We start from the raw sequence: 20,371 nt of genomic DNA, 5'->3' as shown, positions 1-20,371 counted from the left end.
AAAGAGCCTACTTGCGTTAACTCTGTCTATGCCCCTCATCATTTTGTAAACCTCTATCATATCTCCCCTCATTCTTCTCAGCTCCAAGGAATAAAGTCCTAACATGCTCAATCTTTCCCTGTAACTCAACTCCTGAAGACCCGGCAACATTCTTGCTAATCTCCTCTGCACTCTTTCAATCTTACTGACATCCTTCCTGTAGTTCGGTGACCAGAACTGCACACAATATTCTAAATTTGGTCTCACCAATGACTTATACAACCTCACCAAAACATTCCAACTCCTATACTCAATACCTTGATTTATAAGTGCCAGGATGCCAAAAGCCTTTTTTACAAACCTGTCTACCTGTGACTACTTTCAGGGAATTATGTATGTATCTGAACTCCCAGATCCCTTTGTTCCTCCGCACTCCTCAGTGCCCTACCATTTACTGTGTATGTCCTCCCTTGATTTGTCCTTCCAAAATGCAACACCTCACACTTGTCTGCATTAAATTCCATCTGCCATTTTCTGGACCATTTTTCCATTTGGTCCAGATTCCTCTGCAAGCTTTGAAAGCCTTCCTCACTGTCCACTACACCTCCAATCTTAGTGTCATCCACAAATTTACTGATCCAATTTACCACATTATCTTCTAGATCATTGATATATACAACAAACAACAATGGCCCCAACACAGATCCCTGAGGCACACCGCTAGTCACAGGCCTCCAATCTGAGAAACAACCACCCACAACCACTCTCTGTCTTCTCCCACTCAGCCAATTTCAAATCTTCGAAATGCTTGTGAAATAAATTACTTTCACCTGGGACTTAAGTTAGAACTAGCCCAATAAATGTACTTATCATGCAGTGATAAACTACGGGTGATAAAGCCACATAACAAATTTATAGTTATTACTGACACAGTATAAATCATTCAATAGTGAATAACAAATTATTGTGTCCAAGGAACAGCATGAAATACAACAGTGCTCAAATCTCAAAGCAGGTCCCAAGCCAGACAGGACCTAACTATGCGTCGGTTCAAAAAACATTTCAATTCAAGTTGGGTTGTGCTTTGCTGCCCTGGATTAGTACTTTATTCAGGTTAGGATAGTTTATTTAGTATTGGAACATGTGAATAGTATATTTGATATAGCTGGTCCTGCTGGCAACAGTTGGTAAATTTTATAAGTGAGGTTCCAGCATCCTTAGTCATTTTGTGGTTGAAAATTACAGATTTCCACTAACCTTGTGTAAAGTGCTTCCTGACATCACTCCTAATCAATCTAACTCCAATTTTTAAAATTGTGTCCTCTTGACATGAAATGTACCACCAGAGGCTATACCCTGTCAATTTCTTTTATATTAAACACAATGTTTAAAATCCCACAAACACTTTGTTTTCCTTTTCAATAGTGTTTGTTAAATAAATTGTGAAAGAATTAATTTATCAGAAAGCTGTAACAATTAGAAGTGAAAGAATGGAGCATAAGCCCCAAAACAAAAGTCTTCAAGGATTGGCACAATATAAATGTGAAGATCCTTCACATTTGACCCTTTAATATCTCAGCTCTAATTTAGTTTACAAAAATACGCTTTTACAGTGGCTTAGTTTTATCTTATTTGTTACTCCTTAATCCACTGACCAGCCATAGGAGCACTGTGAGCTTGGCACACTAAATCCCTGATCAATAAACAACATTAGGGCACTTTCATGGCAGGGGGCAATAAGTGAAGCAGGCTGGCAATAGTGGAAGAGACAGTGACACTTGGGATTCTTTTACAGCTCAGCCTGAGTCTTGGATTGGTGGATCATGGTCAGTAGGCACCACTGGCACTTCAGCACCTGGTACCTGGTAGGTGATTAGCTCTTAGAGTGAAGTGGCGAGAGGGTAACAGAGATCCAACGAATTAGATCAGTAGAAAATACTGTCTGAATACAATCCTACGAAGAACAAAAACTTGTAAGACAACAAACTGCAACAATGGCAGAAAGTAGTATCCATTCTGAAGTTCTTCTCAAAGAATATCATAGCACTGAATTCCCTGCTACTTGTAATGGGAACATTATAATGCTTTCTGGTCTATCACAGGACATTCCACTAAACATCTGCTGCCAAACATCATGGGTATATGCTTTCCTCATTGCTTCATTAAAAATTTTAGGAGTAGCTCACATTAAGTTACCTCTGGCTATAATCTCACTGCTGTTCTCCTGTGATGGGCATCACCTCTAAGGAAGGAAATCAGTAAGTAGCAGTGAAACAGAAAACATCAATCCCAGCATTAAATGGATGGATCTTCTCAGGTGAACTTCTGTGCTCCAAACCGTGCTACGTGTAGAAGATGATCTCGGGGATCTGCCCATCTTCCACTGATGTTCCATTGTTGTTCCCCAGTACATTGAAGAAGACAAAGGAGGTGTTGATTCCAGTAGAGGGTGATTCATATAGGACTTTCCGTAGTCCCTTGGTGCCATAATGAGAATCAGGCCCCTAACAGAGACAAAAGAGGGAATGCTGACAATGTATCAGAAGCTGCTCCTATGGGAGCGGTGACCCAGATCTTCCTTGTTGGGTCTGGGAGGGGTGGGGGTGAGAGCGGAGGTGCGGGAAATGGCAGAGGTACAGGTACGAGCTCTCTTGTCCACAGTCGGGGGGAAGCCATTTCCCACACCTCCGCTCTCACCCCCACCCCTCCGAGACCCAACAGGGATAGGGTCCTTCTTGTCCTCACATTTCATCCCACCAGCCTACATATCCAACACATCATTCTCCACCACTTCCACCATCTCCAACGGGACCCCACTGCCAAGCATATCTTCCCCTCCCCACCCCTTTCTGCCTTTCACAGGGACTGCGCTCTCCGTGACTCCCTAGTTCACTCCTCGGCCCCCCCCCCCCCCCCACCCCACCCATCCCACTCCCACGCCGGGAACTTTCCACTGCCCCTGCCATAGGTGCAGCACCTGCCCCTACACCACCTCCATCCAGGGACCCAAACAGTCCTTTCAGGTGAGACAGAGATTCACTTGCACCTCCCTTAATATCATCTACTGCATTCGGTGCTCCAAGTGCGGCCTCCTCTACATTAGTGAGACCAAGTGCAGACTAGGTGACCGTTTCGCAGAACACCTGCCCTCTGTTCGTAACGTGATCTGCATCTCCCTGTTGCCAGTCACTTCAACTCCCGCCCCACACTATCACAGACCTGTCAGTCTTCAGCCACTGCCAGGAGAATTTCAAGCACAAACTGGAGGAACAGCACCTTATTTTCCATCTTGGAACCTTGCAGCCTAATGGCATGAACATCAAATTCTCCCACTTTAAGTAACCCACCCCCCCCACCGTTTCTTTTCTTCCCTTTCCTAGCCTCTCTCTCTTTTTCCTACCCCTTTTTCCCCTTACTGACCCATCCCCCAGTGGATCTGCTCTCCCCTCCTCCCCCGCACCTATCTCTTACCTGCACCTACTGATCAACACCTTGTGCGCACCCCGCCTCCCCTCTTTTGTCCACCTATCACTGCTCTGCTTTTCCCTCCTATATATTGGGCTTCCCCTTTTCCTATCTTCAGTCCTGAAGAAGGGTCCTGACCCGAAATTTTGACTGCCTGCTTTTCTCCACGGATGCTGCCTGACCTGCTGAGTTCCTCCAGCATCATTGTGTTTTTCATCTAGGTTCCATCATCTGCAACTCTTATACAACACACATGCTGATTCCCAGTGGGAATAATCTTTAATGTATTGAATTTATTATATTTTTACCATCAACAGTCAACTCTCCCCTCATACCAATTCTGTCATCCTTTATCACGTGAGCTGCCTTGTAAACTTTGCATAGCAAAGTGGAATGTTGCCATTTATGAATGGGTGGATTACAGTAAAGAACTTACAGGGCTATTGTGCCTTTCATGACTAGACAAAGCACTTTCCCCCATTAGGGTGTGATCATCATCAATGCCACAAATTCATATGTGCAGCAGTGTGATAATGACCAGAAGTGGACCAAGGGATAAGCATAAGCCCAGTAAACCAGCAAGAACTCCCAGTCCTCTTCAAAGAAAGCCCTGGGATCCTTTACCCATTTTAGAGGGCTGTTGGCTGTGATGTCTCATCTGAGGAGAGGGGAATTTCATTATAAATGTGACACAGGGGTTTACAGAAACGCAAAGTAAAGAACCTATTACACTATAAATGAGGACTGAACTAGTTCAGCACAACCTGATCCAATTAACCTTCACTTGGTTCCAATTCCCAGAGTGTAATAGAATTAAATAAAAGTTAAGACAAAACAGACTGCAGATGCTGGAATCTGGAACAAAAACTGAAGACTGGAAAAACTCAGTGGGTCAAGCAGCATCTGTGGAGAAAAAAGGAATAAGCCAACATTTTGGGTTGAGACCCTGCATCAAGACTGAAAGATTGCCAGTATATAATAGTACGAGGGGTGGGTGGGATAGGAGCTGGTAGGTGATAAGTGGAACCAGATGGGGAGGGGACAATGGGCTGATGAAATCAGGTAGAGGAGCGGGATGGGAAAGGTGAACAAAGGGAGAAGAAAAGTAGGTGGACAGGTGAGTGTGTGAGAGAGGAGAGCCCCAGGGGAGTGGGTTACCTGAAATTGGAAAATTCAATGTTCATACCATTGAGCTATATACTACCCGAGCAGAAGATGAGATGTCTTCCAATTTGCACTTGTCCTCTCTGTAACAATGAGAAGGAGGAGTGCAGACAGGTTGGCGTGGGAGTGGGAAGAGAGTTAAAATGATAACCGGAAGCTCAAGATGTCCGTTGAGGACAGAGGACAGGTCCTCTACAACAGTTGCCTGGTCTATGATAGGTTTCACTAATGTAGAAGAGGCTACACCGTGAGCATTGAATGCAGTAGACCAGGCTGGAAGAGGTGCAGGTGAACCTCTGCCTCACTTGGAAGGGCTGTTAAGGTCACTGGATGGTGGTGAGAGAGGAGATGAAGGGACAAGTGTTACACCTCCTTCGGCTGCAGGGTAAAGTGCCAGAGGATGGGAAGAGTTAGTGGGGATGAATGAATGGACTGGGGAGTCATGGAGAGAGTAGTCCCTGCAGAAAGCCGAAAATTGGGGGCTCAGAGGGAAAGATATGACTGTGGTGGGATTATGAGCTGGAGGAAAAGGCAGAGGATGAAGTGTTAGATGCAGAGGCTGGTGGGGTGAAAGGTAAGGACCAAGGGGGAGGAGGGGAGATGAAAGTAGACGTGTGGGAACTGGAGGAAATGCACCTGAGGGCTCCATCAACTACGGCAGAGGGGAAGCCATGTTTCTGAAAGGAGGACATTTCAGAAGCTTAAATAAAAATTAACATGTTATTTAACAGCCTTTTTTTTTAAATCACAAAATAAATGACTAATTTAGTTTAACATTTTCTCACACTCCAATATTATTTATTCATTTTTCCGTTGGGAGCATTCCTGGCAAGGCTGGCATTTCTTGCTCATTCCAAATAGCCCTTGAGAAGGAGATTGTGAGCAGCCTTCTTTAGCCATTGCAGTCCTGATCAAGATAGATACAAACCCAGCGACAATGAAGAAAAGGTAAAACATTTGCAAGAGTATGTGGCTTGGAGGGGAATGAGCAGTTGGTAATGTTCCCTTATGCCCGTTCCCCTGTCCTTCCTAGTGGTACGTGTTGCACGTTTGGGAAGTACTGTTAGACGAGTCTAGGCAAATGACTGCAGTGTATGCACAGATGGTGCACACTGCAGCCATGATGTGCTGATGGAGAAAGGTATGAATGTTTCGGATGATGGATGGGATACTATTCATGTGAGTTGCTTCGGCCTGGAGGGTGCCAGGTTTCTTGGAGCTGCATGCATCTGGGCAAGTGGAAAGTATTCCATCACACTGCCATCTTGAGGAAAGGCCTTGGGGTATCAGGAGCTAAGTCACCACAAGATATGAGGCATAGACCTGTTCTTGTAGCCACAGCATTTATGTGGCTGATCCAGTTTTTGGTCAATAGTGACTCCAAGGATGTTGAGGATGAGGAACTTGGTGATACAGTACATCTAGATAGACATTACTAAAATAATAGAAGGACAAAATTAAATAAATATGATCTGACAGCCATTATAGAGACATGGCTAAGAGATAACAATAGATTGGGACCTGAATATTGAAGGGTCTGCAGCATTAAAGGAGGACCAGGAAAAAGGTGGATTTGATTGTGGAGAATGTTTCCTCATGTGGGAAATTCAAGAAATAAGGAGTCATTCATTTACAACAGAGACAAAGCATTTTTTTTCCTCTCAGAGGGTTGCAAGTCTTTGGAACTTTCTCAAAGGATGGTGGAAGCAGAGTCCTTGAATATTTCTAAGGCAGAGATAAATAGATTCCTGATAAGCAAGGAGGTGAAAAGTAGACAGGAATAGGGGGTTGAGTTTACGATCAGATTAACCATAATCTTATTAAGTGGCAGGGAAGCCTCAAGGGTTGAGTGGTCTACTCCTGCTCCTAATTTGAATACTGCTCATGACATCATTACAGCATTGGTCCAAACATGGCCAAAAGAGCTGAACTCCAGAGGTGAAGTGAGAGTAACTGGCCTTGACATCAAAGCAGCACCTGATTGAGTATTGGCACCAAGGAGCCCCTGGCTAAACAGTCAATGGGAATCAGGGAAAAACTCTGTTGGTTAGAATGATATCCAAGCACAAAAGAACATGGTTGTGATAGCTGGAGATAATCCTCTCAGCCACAGGACATCTCTGCAGGAATTCCTAAGGATAGTGTCCTAAGCCCAACCATCTTCAGCTGCTTCATCAATGACCTTCCTTCACCATAAAGTTAGAAGTAGGGATGTTCACTGATAATTGCACACTTTTCAGTACATTCATGACTCTTTAGATAATGAAGCAGTCCACATCCAAAGGCAGCAAGACCTGGACAATATCAAGCTGATATGTGGCACAAATATTACTTGACACCTAAGTCCAGGGCAATGACAATATCCAACAAGAGAAAATCCAGCTATCACACCCATCTATCCCTGCAACTATGCAAAGTGTTACACCTTTGCCCCTACACCTCCTCCCTCACCACCATTCAGGGCCCTAGACAGTCCTTCCAGGTGAGGCAGGAGGCTTCACCTGCAAACCTGAGGGTGTCATTTATGGCATCCGATGCTCCCGGTGAGAAGTCCTGACGCAGATTGGGTGACCGTTTCGTTGAGCTCCGTCAGCTGCAACAGCCAGGATCTCCCGGTGGCCAGACACTTCAATTCCACTTCCCATTCCCACACTGACATGTACATCTACAGCCTCCTCTACTGCGACTTTGAGACCAGACACATATTGGAGGAGCAACACCTCATATTCCAACCTGATGGCATCAACATTGATTTCTCTCTTCCAGTATCCACTCCCCTCTGTTTCCCCCACTTGTTTCCCCTCATTCCTCTGGCCCCATCACCCTTCTCTTTCCCCTCCCCCATCCTCATGACCTGCCTATCACCTCCCTCTGGTTCCACACCTCCTTCCCTTTATTCCATGGTCTACCATCCTCTCCTTTTGGATTCCTTCTTCTTCAGCCCTTTACCTCTTCCACGTATCACCTCCCAGATTCTCACATCATTCCAACCCCCCTCCCCCACCCACCTACCTTGCCTCTCTCACCTGGACTCACCTATCTCCTGCCAGCTTGTGCTCCTCCCCTTCCCTTTTTATTCTGGCTTCTGCCCTCTTCCTTTCCAGTCCCGATGAAGGGTCTCGATCCAAATGTCGACTGTTTGTTTCCCTCCATAGACGCTGCCTGACCTGCCGAGTTCCTTCAGCATATTGTGTGTGTTGCTCCAGAGTCCAGCATCTGCAGAATCTCTTGTGCCCCCACTATGAATATCCTAGGGGCTACCATTACTTAAACTGGACTGGAGTAGCCACGTACACAATGTGCCTACAAGGGGTGAGGAATCATGCAGTGAGTAAGTCACCTCCTAACTCCCCAGAGCCTATCCACCATCTACAAGGCTTAAGTGAAGAGTGTGATGGAATACTTTCCCTTTGCCTGGATAAGTGCAGCTTCACACATACTAAAGAAGCTCGACACCATACAGGACATATGGAGTTTAATTCAGATAAGTGCAAGGTGTTGTATTTTGGGAAGACAAGTCAGGGTAGGATCTTCACAGTGAATGGTTGGGTTCTGGGGAGTATTGTGGAATGGAGGGACCTAGGAGTAGAAATACATAGTTTTCTGAAAGTGGCGTCTCAGGTAGACAAGATGCTGAAGAAGGTGCTTGGCATGCTGGCCTTCATCCATCAGGGCACTGAGTATAGGAATTGGAACGTTATGTTGCAGTTGTACAAGACATTAGTGAGACCACACTTTTGGTTCAATTTTGGTCACACTGTTATAGGAAAGACATCATTAAACTGGAAAGGGTGCAGAAAAGATTTACGAGGATGTTGCCAGGACTGGAGGGACTGAGTTATAGAGAGTGGCTGAGCAGCATAGGACTTTATTCATTGCAGTGTAGGAAAATGAGGTGTGACCTTATAGAAGTGTATAAAATCATGAGGGGCTTGGATAGGGTGAATACACAGTCATTTCCAAGGGTTGGGGAATCAAGAACTAGAGGGCATAAGTTTGCGAGAGGAGAGAGATTTAATAGGAACCTGAGGGGCAACTTTTGCATCCAGAAGGTGGGGCATATATGGAACAAGCTGCCAGAGGAAGTGATTGAGACAGGTACGTTAACAACATTTAAAAGGCACTTGGATAGGTACATGGATCGGAAAGGTTTAGAGGGATATGGGCCAAATGTAGGCTGAAGGGCTTGTTTCTGTGCTGCTATGACGTAGCAGCCTGCTTGATAGTCACAGCATCCACAACCATTCACTCACTCCCACTGATGCACAGGAGCAGCAGTTAGTGCCATCTGCAGGATGCATTGCAGCAACTCACCAAGACTCCTTAGACAGCACCTTCCAAACCCACCACCTTTACCAGTTGGAAGGACAAGGGCAGCAAAAGCACAAGGAACATCACTACCTGGAAGTTGCCCTCCAAGCCACACACCATCCTGACTTAGAAATATATTGCTGTTCTTTCACTGTGGCTGGGTCAAAATCCTGAAACTCTCTCCCAAACAGCATTGTGGGTTTACCCGCACCTCAAGCACTGTAGTGGTTAAAGAAGGCAGCTCACCACCACCTTCTCAAGGGCAATTAGGGATGGCAATTAGATACTGGTTCAGTCTGTGAAGCCCACATCCCTTGAATGAATTAAAAAAATACTTGACATTCAAAGGAAATACTATACAAGGTTAGGTGGTTAGACAATCTTCCTGTTTGGAGATGGTTATTGCTTGACTCTTTTGTGGCACAAATATTGCTTGCCACTTGACAGTCCATGCCTAATATTAGATATGTTAAATGACAGAAGTAACTGTTCACGATATACATTAATGATTTGGAAAAGGAGACCAAGTATAGCACATCTAAGTTTGTTGATGACACTATATTGAATGGAAAAGCAAATTGTGCATAGGATGCGGACAGACTGCAGAGAGATATACGTAGATTAAGTGAGTGGGCAAGGGTCTGCCGGATGGAGTACAATGTTGGTAAATGCAAGGTCATCCACTTTTTAAGGAAAAAGAGAAGATCAGATTATTATTTAAAGGGTGAAAGATTGCAGCATGCTGTTGTGCAGAGGGACTTGGGAGTGCTTGTGCATGAACCGCAAACGGTTGGTTTGCAGGTGCAAAAGGTTAGCAACAAGGCAAATGGAATGTTGGCCCTCATTGCTAGAGGGATTGAATTTAAGAGCAGGGAGATTATGCTGCAACTGTACAGGGTACTGGTGAGGCCTCACCTGGAGTACTGAGTGCAGTTCTGGTCTCCTTACTTGAGGAAGGATAACTGGCTTTGGAGGCAGTGCAGAGGAGGTTCACCAGGTTGATTCCAGAGATGAGGGGATTAGCCTATGAGGAGAGATTGAATCACCTGGGACAATTTGCTGGAATTCAGAAGAATGAGAGGGGATCTTATAGAAAGATATAACATTTTGGAAAGGGATAGATAAGATAGAGGCAGGAAGGTTGGTTCCACTGATAGGTGAGACTAGAACCAGGGGACATAGCCTCAAGATTCAGGGGAATAGGTTTAGGATGGAGATGAGGAGGAACAGCTTTTCCCGGAGAGTAGTGAATCTGTGGAATTCTCAGTCCAGGGAAGCAGTAGAGGCTACCTCATTAAATATATTTAAGGCACAGTTCGATAGATTTTTTCATAGTAGGGGAATTAAGGGCTATGGGGAAAATGCAGGTAGGTGGAAATGAGTCCATGGCCAGATCAGCCATAATCTTATTGAATGGCGGAGCAGGCACGATGGGCCAGATGGCTGACTCCTGCTCCTATTTCTTATGTTCTTATGTAACTGAACCAGACCAGATGCCAGCACTGGTCTCAGTCACGGTGCTGGGAATAAGCTCCCAAAATTAATCCCTGCTGGAAGAATTCAAGGGTTAGAACCAGAATTGGCTTAATGCCCCCTCTCACTCAAGCACACTGCAGACTTGCAGAGAATGATCCAATACTAATAAGTGCTGAAAGGGCCTAGGTCGGGCCTTGATTGTCATTCTCGTGGAGCAATTTCTGGAGAGGAGGGAAGTAAAGATGAAGGAACAAAATCTTCACTCCTGGAGCTGGCTCCAAGAAGTGATGGAAGGTAACGATCCCGTAAGGATGGTCATGTGTGGGCAACTTTGGAATCAGAGTGCGAATGAGATTCCCAGGGACACAGAACAGTACCTTGAGAGTAGCACAGGCAGTATAAACGATATTTGGCAGTATCTCAACAGGCTCCTTAAACATGACCCTAAATGTGTTCGCCGATCCATCGCAGCAAAATCCTGTGTCGTTCTGGCCTATTGTTGCATTATCATTTTCAATGATCTGAAACAAAGAATAAAAATCATATATTGTCAATGATCACAAGATCCCACAGCCAATCAGTGTACAGCTTCTGAACAGCCAATCACCACATACATATACATAGACATAGAACACCACAGCACAGTACAGGCCCTTCAGCCCACAATATTGTGCTGACATTTTATCCTGCTCTAAGATCTATCTAACCCTTCCCTCCCACATAGCCCCCTATTTTTCTATCATTCATGTGTCTATCTAAGAGTCTCTTAAATGTCCCTAATGTATCTGCCCCCACAACCTTTGCTGGCAGTGCGTTCCATGCACCCACCACTCTCTGTGTAAAAAAATTACCCCCGACATCCCCCTTATACCTTCCTCCAATCACCTTAAAATTATGTCCCCTCGTGTTAGCCATTGTTGCACTGGGAAAAAGTCTCTGACTGTCCAATTATCATCTTGTACACCTCTATCAAGTCACCTCTCATTCTCCTTCGCTCCAAAGAGAAAAGCCCTAGCTCGCTCAACCTATCCTCACAAGACATGCTCTCTAATCCAGGCAACATCCTGGTAAACCTCCTCTGCACCCTCTCTAAAGCTTCCACATCCTTCCTGTATTGAGGCGACCAGAACTGAACACAATACTCTAAGTGTGGTTTGACCACCGTTCTATAGAGCTGCAACATCATCTCACGGCTCCTGAACTCAATACCCCAACTAATGAAGACCAACACTCCATACACCTTCTTAACAACCCTATTGGCCTGCGCGGCAACCTTGAGGGGTCTATGGACGTGGACCCCAAGATCTGTCTGCTGCTGCATTATATCCTTGCTTCTGCCTAGCCAATTACCAGATCAACATGTATAGCCCATCACCCATCCGATTACTATACATCAGCTCCTGCCCAACCAATCACTGTACACCAGTTCTTGTCTAGCCAATCACCAGGTACCAGATCCTGCCCAGCCAATCACAGAGCACAGGTTTTCAGCATCAATTCCTCCGAACAAGTGACTGCACTGCAAAAAGTAATTAACTGAACATAAAACAATCTAGGACAATGTCATTATATGGTGAGGAACTGCATATAAACTGTTTTTTTGGCACAAAGGTCTTACAAAACCAATTGCAACCTTATTCTGTAAATGAGATATATGTTGATTATCACTGACTGGCTGTGGAAAAAGTCACACACCTGTACGTTGACCTGGTAGTCCGTTGGCCCATGTATAGATCCATAGAGTCCGAAGCCTATGATAGACACTCTCCTTGTCACTGAAAATCTTCAAAGGATGGGAGAAAGGTTACTTCCCAGACACTTTCCAAAGGCATTTCTGTAGATTTTCCTCATTAACAGCACAGTAAATGATGCAGATAATTCAAAGAATTTTTTTATTATTCAAGTATGCATTTTCCTTGAGCTTCTGCAATACTTACGCGCTACCACACTTGGTCACAGCAGGCCTGGTAAGTTCAGGTGACAGGTGCCAATGGAGGGGCTGAGAGTAACTAAGAAAGTCTTGTGTCTGGACTCAGTAATTGTGAGACAATTGTGTAATTTTGAATTTTGTAATTTTGAATGAGTAAACTGTGGATGCAGCCAAGAAACAGGACTGTCAACAAAGACTCAATTTCCCTCTCACAGGCTATCAAACAATATGGGGAATACTAACAAGGAATAGATGCAATATGTAGATGTTTTGCTCATTTCTTTCCTCCCCATCTAACTTTAAAAAAAAATTAAATCACACTTGAACTACGTAAAAGAATTTATATGCAGACAGGGTCAGACAATTCCAGATTTATCAGCTTTCACTAACAGGAATCCCACAAAGGATTACCAAGTCCAATAGCGATGACCAGTTTTTATATAACATGACCACTTCTAAGAAAGGTTTATTAAGGACAGTGTAGCAGAGGCAAAAAGAAGTGAATCACCCTCAAGGTCAGTGAACTCGTGGCACAAATCATTACAAAGGGGTATGATTTAGTGGCCATTACAGAAACGTGGTTGCAGGGTGGAGATGATTAGGAATTAAATATCCAAGGGTATCAGGTAATACAGAGGATAGGCAGGAAGGTACAGGAGGTGGGCAGCGATCTTAATTGAGAATGAGATCAGGGTGATAGTGAGAGATGATATAAGATCTAAGGAGCAGAACGTTCAGTCCATCTGGGTAGAGATTAGGAATAGTAAAGGGAAAAAGTCACTGGTGGGAGTTGTCTTTAGGCCACCGAATAATAACATTACAGTGGCACAGGCAATAAACCAAGAAATATTTGATGCATGTAATTTTTATAATTATATAAAGCAGAAAAGGGTGACTAAAGTGAACATAGGTCCCTTGGAAGATGAGAAGGGGGAATTAACATTGGGTAATGTGGAAATGGCTGAAGCCTTGAACGACTATTTTGTGTCAGTCTTCACGGTGGAGAACATGTCTAACATGTCAAAGAGAGATGTTATGGATGCGATGGGAGAGGACGACCTTGATACATTTGCTGTCACTAAGGTAGTGATGAGCAAACTAGTGGGCCTAAAGGCAGACAAGTCCCCTGGTTCTGATGGGATGCATCCCAGGGTACTGTAAGAAATGGCGGAGGTTATAGTAGATGTACTTGCGATAATTTACCAAAATACTCTGGACATGTCCTGGCAGATTCAAAGACAGCAAATGTCACACCACTGTTTAAAAAAGGATGTAGGCAAAAGGCAGGTAACTATAGGCCAGTTAGCATAAAGGAAGAAATAGCAAGACATCTGGATAAAAATGGTTCCATCAGGCAGACGCAGCATGGATTCAGGAAGGGCAGATCCGGTTTCACAAACTTACCGATGTTCTTTGAGGATATAATAGCGCAGTGGATAGAGGGGAACAGGTGGATGTTCTATACTTGTACTTTCAGAAGGTGAGTTGAAGTGCTGGATAAAAGACTTATCCATAAGATAAGGATGCAAGGAGTTGGGGCTAATGTATTAGCATGGATAGAGGATTGGTTAACCAACAGAAGGCAGAGAGTTGGATAAATGAATGTTTCTCTGGTTGGCAATCAGTGGTGAGAGGGGTGCTGCAGGGGTCGGTGTTGGGCCCGCAACTGTTCACGATATACATTAATGATTTGGGAAGAGGGGACCGAGTGTAGCATATCTAAGTTTGCTGATGACACTAAATTTGGTGGAAAAGCAAATTGTGCACAGGATGAGGAGAGTCTGCAGAGAGATGTATCTTTATTAGTCATGTACATTGAAACACACAGTGAAATGCATCTTTTGCATAGAGTGTTCTGGGTGCAGCCGTAAGTGTCGCCACGCTTCTGGCACCAACATAGCATGCCCACAACTTCCTAACCTGTATGTCTTTGAAACATGGGAGGAAACCGGAGCACCCGGAGGAAACCCAGACACGGGGAGAACGTACAAACTCCTTACAGACAGTGGCTGGAATTGAACCCGGCTCACAGGCGCTGTAATGGCGTTACGCTAACTGCTACAGTAGCATGCATGCCTGTGCTATAGATAGGTTAAGTGACTGAGCAAGGGTCTGGCAGATGGAGTACAATGTTGGTAAATACGAGGTCATCCACTTAGGAAGGTAAAATAGAAGATCAGATTATTATTTAAATAGTGAAAGATTGCAGCATGCTGTTGTGCAGAGGAACTTGGGAATGCTTATGCAGAATCACAAAAGGTTGGTTTGCAGGTGCAAAAGGTTAGCCACAAGGCAAATGGAATGCTGGCCTCCGTTGCTATTGAATTTAAGAGCAGGGAGGTTATGCTGCAACTGGAGTACTGCGTGCACTTCCTCCTTACTTGAGGAAGGATATACTGGCTTTGGAGGCGGTGTAGAAGAGGTTCACCAGGTTGATTCTGGAGATGAGGGGGTTAGCCTACAAGGAGAGATTGAGTTGTCTGGGACTATTTGCTAGAATTCAGAAGAATGAGAGGGGATCTTATAGAAATATATAAAATTATGAAAGGGATAGATAAGATAGAGGCAGGAAGGTTGTTTCCACTGGGAGGGGAGACCAGAACTGGGGGACATAGCCTCAAGATTCGGAGGAGTAGATTTAGGACAGAGATGAGGAGAAACTGCTTATCCCAGGGAGTGGTGAATCTGTGAATTCTCTGCCCAGGGAAGCAGTGGAGGCTACCTCATTAAATATTTAAGACACAGTTAGATAGATTTTTGCAGTGTGGCAGAATTAAAGGTTATGGGGAAAAGGCAGGTAGGTGGATCTGAGTCCATGGCCAGATCAGACATGATCTTATTGAATGGCGGAGCAGGCTCGATGGGCCAGATCGCCTACTCCTGCTCCTATTTCTTATGTTTTCATCATACATTCATTCTTACCTCAAAATCACAAATCGTGTTTATTCTCCGTAACCACTAGTTAATATCAGAGCTCCTGCATTAGATCAGAAACCTCTCGGCAGAAACCCTGTGCCTATGACATCCAAACTACTATCTTTTTTTAGGATACTATGGATCACAGTCCACCTGAATCCATCACCAACTGGCAATGTGAAAAATAATCCCTGGAAAACCAAGCAATCACCAATCAAATATCATAGCCATTACAGAGCCTTGGTTGCGAGAGGGACAGGACTGGCAGCTCAACATTCCAGGATTCAGATGTTTCAGACATATTGGAGAGGGATGTAAAAGAGGTGGTGAAGTTGCACTGCTGACAAGGGAGAATGTCAGTGATATTTAGAGGGGACATCCTGGAGGGTCCATCCAGTGAAGCAATATGGGTAGAGCTCAGGAATAAGAAAGGTGCAACCACTCTGATTGGGTTATACTATAGGCCTCTCAATAGCCAGCGGGACATAAGGGGAATAGATATGTAGCCAGATTTTGGAAAGATTAAAAAGCAAAAGGTAGTTGTAATGGGTGACCTTAATTTCCCCAATATTGACTGGGATTCCTTTAGTGCCAGAGGTTTAGATGGCAGAATTTGTTAGATGCATCCAGGAGGGTTTCTTGAAAAAGTATGTAGATAATCCAACCAGAGAAGCGGCCATACAAGACCTTATATTGGGACATGAGCCTGGCCAGGTGATCTGAGTTTCAGTGTGAGCACACTTTAGGAACAGTGATCAGAACTCCATAAATTTTCAGATAGTTTTGAATAGGATAATACTGGACCTCAGGGGAAAGTGCTATATTGGGGAAAGGCTACTTACAACAGAATTAGGCAGGAGCCAGGGAGAGTAGATTGAGAACAGATGTTATTCAATAAATTGGGATAAAGAACCAAACTGCTGGAGGAACTTAGCAGATCAGACAGCATTATGGAGGGAAATGGACAGTCGATGTTTCGGGTGGAGACCCTCATCTGGACTGCTTTTTTTGTGGGAAGAATCAAAAGAGAAGTTGTTCAGGGCAAGCACAAGTTCTGCCAGGCAGAGTAGAGTGTTAGTGGAGGGGAACTGATTGAATCTATGTTCTAGGAAGAAATGGAGAGCCCCAAGGCTTTCTTGATCAGGAAGGGAAGTGTATAGGGACCAGACGTCCATGGTGAAGATGAGGTGGTGGGGGCCAGGGAATTGGAAGTTGTTAAAATGGTGGAGAGCACGTGAGGTGTCCTGGATGTAGGTGGGAAGGGACTGGACAAGGGGGGGACATGATAGAGTTGAGGTATGAGGAGATAAATTCAGAAGGGCAAGAGCAAGAAGAAACAATGGGCTAGCAAGGCAGTCTTTGTGAATCTTGGGTTGGAGATAGAAATAGGTAGTGCGGTGTTGGGGAACTATCAGGTTGGAGGCTGTGGAGGGGAGATCTGATGTGATGAGATCTTTGATGGTATGGGAGATTGTTGGTAAGGTTATGGTCCAGAGGTAGGTAAGAGAAGCTGTCACTTAGCCTCTGAAAGGTAGAGGTCAGTCTGCTAGATGACAACAGCACTGCCCTTATCTGCAGGTTTGATGAGATGAGGTTGGGATTGGTGTGGAGTGAGTGGAGAGCTACTCATTTAGAGGGGGTGAGGGGAGGGTGCGAGGTGAATAGAGAAGTCAAGATAGTTGATGTTGTGTCAAGAGAGGGTAAAAGGCCAAAAGGTGTTGTTCAAGAGGAAGAGGAGCATTGGAGACTGGAGAAGGAGTCATCAGTAGGGGCAAACACTCCTTGTCAAAGAAATATGCATGGAGGCAGAGGCGACGAGGAAGAGTTCAGCATCATGGTGGGCTCAAAACCAGTTGAGGTATGGGTACCTGGGGACAAAGGTGAGGCCTTGGCCAAGGACAGCATCAGAGAGGGTGACATCAGAGGGAATGCTAAAGACATGACAGGGGTTGAAGCTGGGACCATGCACAGGACCACAAGATGGATGAGGCGGGGGGGGGGGGGGGGGGTAGTGGGGTGGTGATGTGGTGGGGAAGAAAGGGGAGGGAGAGGGGGTCGGGCTGGTGTTTGGGTTGGATATGGGGCATGAAAATCAAGAGGTGGATGTGGGGCGGTGACGTGGTTGGAAGCAGAAGAGTGGCAAGACCTCTGCATGATGTCGGGGACCCTGGCCTGAGGGGGTCCAGGGAAGCAGCGAGACCCAGTGTCGGTGCTGGGGGTCTGGCTTGGAGGCTGGTGAGTTATGATCCTTGGTGGAAGTCCAAGGCACGTTGGAGTGAGCGAGGGTCAGAGATGTGGGAAGGGCCAGAATGTACCAATACATGGCAGAGGATAAGACACAGATGGAAAACCAGTCCAGATGAAGGGTTACAACTTGAAATGTCAACTATCCATTTCCCTCCATAGATACTGCCTGACCCACTGAGTTTCTCCAGTAGTTTGTCTTTTGACATGTGGGAGGCATTTAAGGGCTAGCTGGACAGAATTCAGGACCAACATATTCCTGCGAGGAAGAAAGACAAGGATGGCAAGGTTCAGGAATCCTGAATGATGAGAGATGTTGCAAATTTAGTCAAAAAGATAAAGGAATCATACTGTAGATATGGTTTAGGAAGCTGAAATCACACAGGGCCTTTGAGGAATATAAAGGAAGCAGGAGAGAACTTAAACAGGGAATCAGGAGGGCTAAAAGGGACCATGAAATGTCCTTGGTGAGTTGGATTAAAAGAAACCCAAGGCATTTTATACATACATTAAAAATGAGGGTAACTAGAGAGAATGTAGGACCACTCAAGGACAAAGGAGGGAACTTATGCCTGGAGCCAGAGGAAGTGGGTGAGGTTCTAAACAAGTACTTTGCATTGGTATTCACCAAGGAGGAGGACATGGAGGATAGTGAGGTCAGGAAGCAGTATGCTGATTTTCTAGGGCATGTTGACATCAAGAAGAAGGAGGCGTTGGGGCTCTTGAAGAGCATTAAGGTGAATAAGACCTGATGGGATGTATCCCAGGTTATTGAGAGAGGCAAGAGAGAAGACTGCTGGGGTCTTGACAGAGATCTTTGTATCCTCTTTAGCCACAAGTGAGGTCCCAGAGGACTGAAGAATAGCCAATATTGTTCCTGTGTTTAAGAGCAATAGAGACAAACCAGGAAATTATATGCTGATGAGCCTTACATTAGTGGTAAGGAAATTATTTCCAAAGGGCTGCAAGGACAAGCCAGGGAACTAGAGACCAGTGAGCCTAATATCAGTGGTGGAAATATTATTGGAGGGGATTCTGTGAGACAGGATCCATCTGCATTTAGAAAAACAAGAACTGATTAGGGTTGGGCAGTATGGCTGTGTGTGTAGGAATTCGATTGCATTTTTTTGAAGAGGTGACCAAGAGGATTGACAAGGGCAGGGTGGTAAATATCTACATGGACTTTAGCAAGGCCTTTGACAAAGTCCCACATGATAGACTGGTCAAGAACATTAGATCACATGGAATCCAGGATAAGCTAGCCAACTGGATACAATATTGGCTTGGTGGAAGGAGTCAGAGAGTGCTAGTTATGGGTTGTTTTTCAGATTGGAGGTTTGTGAACAGTGGTGTGCCGGGGGATCGGTGACGGGTGCCCTGTTATTTGTCATGTACGTTAATGATTTGGATGAGAATGTAGGTGGCAAAGATCAGTAAGTTTGCAAATGACACCAACATTGGTGGTGTGGTGGACAGTGAAGAAGGTTGTCTAAGGTTACAACATGATCTAGATCAACTGGGAAAGTGGGTCAAGGAATTGCAGATGGAATTTCACTCAGCCAAGTGTGATGTAATGCATTTTGGGAAGTTAAACAAGGGCAGGACTTGCACAGTAAATGGCAGGTCTCTGAAGAACGTTGTAGAACAGAGAGACCTAAGGGTACAAGTTCCCTTAAAGAGGCAGCACAGGCAGATAAGGGGGTGAAGAAGGCATATGGCAAGGTTGCCTATATTATATGAGGCATTGAGTACAAGATTTGGGATGCTATGTTACAGCTGTACAACATGTTGAGACCGCACTTGGAGTAATGTATGCAGCTCTTCGCCATTCTATAGGAAAGATGTGACTAAACAAAAGAAGGTGCAGAGAAGATTCACAAGGATGTTGCCCGGATTGGAGGACTTGAGTTATAAGGAGATGTTGGATAGGCTGGGTCTTTTTTGCCTGGAGCAAAGGAGGCTGAGGTGACATGATAGAGATACATAAAATTATGGGAGGAATAGATAGGGTAGATATGAGCGTCTGTTTCCCATGGTAGGCAACTAGAGGCTATAAGTTTAGGCTGATAAAGAGGATGTTGATGGGCTGAAGGGCCTGTTTCTATGCTGTACAACTCTATGATTCTTTGAGTAGGAGTAGGCCATTCAGCCCTTTATGCCTGTTCCAACATTCAATAAGATCGTGATTTAATCTCTAACTCAACACCAGTTTCCTGCACTAACAACATTTCCCTTCGTTCCCTTAATATCTTAAAAACCCATAGATCTCTGACCAGGACCAGCAGAGTCCCAGGTTCTACCCCACAGTGTTGGGAGTTAATTGATTAGAACAAAGAGCACACATTGTGATGCCATAATTGGCTCAGTAACCTAGCAAGGCTTCCTGCTGCAAATGGTCAACCAGCCACCCAGCTCAAAGTTGGTCTGAGAGGACAGCTTTAAGCCTGTGATAAATCCCCAACCACAGAGGTGTAGCAGACCTATACAAACCAAACATGAATAACTGTGTTCAAAGCACAGATGCCTGGGCATTTGATAGCCATAAAGGTGTGCAATGCACAGAAGGTGTGCTAGTCAGCGCAGATTACCAACCTGATCTTGTCACTTGTTCCGCTGTAGCCCCAGCGACATTCCACCTGCTGAAAGCGGTTGATGCTGCACTCCTTGCCACGCAGGCAGCTGCGTGGTCGGTCAATGTACTCCACTCGTGGTTTGGGGTTCAAGGTGAAGTGTAGAAACAGATTAACAACCTCTCGGTCTGATAGTATCCCAGACTGAGCTGGTCCTGAACAGAGAAAATGCACTCAGATTTTTTTTAGTACCATGCCAATGCTATCTAGGCACCACTCCTCACATTCAAGAATCTCACAGCACAGGAGGCCCATG

The 20,371-nt window shown here is 45.0% G+C and overlaps 1 protein-coding gene across 1 annotated transcript in view; it reads right to left on the bottom strand.

The window, feature by feature from the left end:
• Positions 1-873: 873 nt before the first annotated feature.
• Positions 874-20,371, bottom strand: part of LOC127583817 (BTB/POZ domain-containing protein 1-like) — a 30,354-nt gene continuing 10,856 nt past the window's right edge. Inside the window, exons 5-8 of the mRNA XM_052040178.1 lie at positions 20,078-20,270; positions 12,091-12,178; positions 10,773-10,916; positions 874-2,483 (exon numbers count right to left, since the gene is read on the bottom strand). Of these exons, the coding sequence (XP_051896138.1) occupies positions 2,322-2,483; positions 10,773-10,916; positions 12,091-12,178; positions 20,078-20,270 (587 nt within the window). The 3' untranslated portion in view covers positions 874-2,321. The remainder of the gene's footprint in view (positions 2,484-10,772; positions 10,917-12,090; positions 12,179-20,077; positions 20,271-20,371) is intronic.

The sequence above is a fragment of the Pristis pectinata genome, chromosome 28 (genome assembly GCF_009764475.1).
Source record: "Pristis pectinata isolate sPriPec2 chromosome 28, sPriPec2.1.pri, whole genome shotgun sequence".
Lineage (NCBI taxonomy): Eukaryota > Metazoa > Chordata > Chondrichthyes > Rhinopristiformes > Pristidae > Pristis > Pristis pectinata.
The sequence above is the reverse complement of the archived record's forward strand: the minus strand, read 5'-3'. Positions and strand labels throughout refer to the sequence as shown.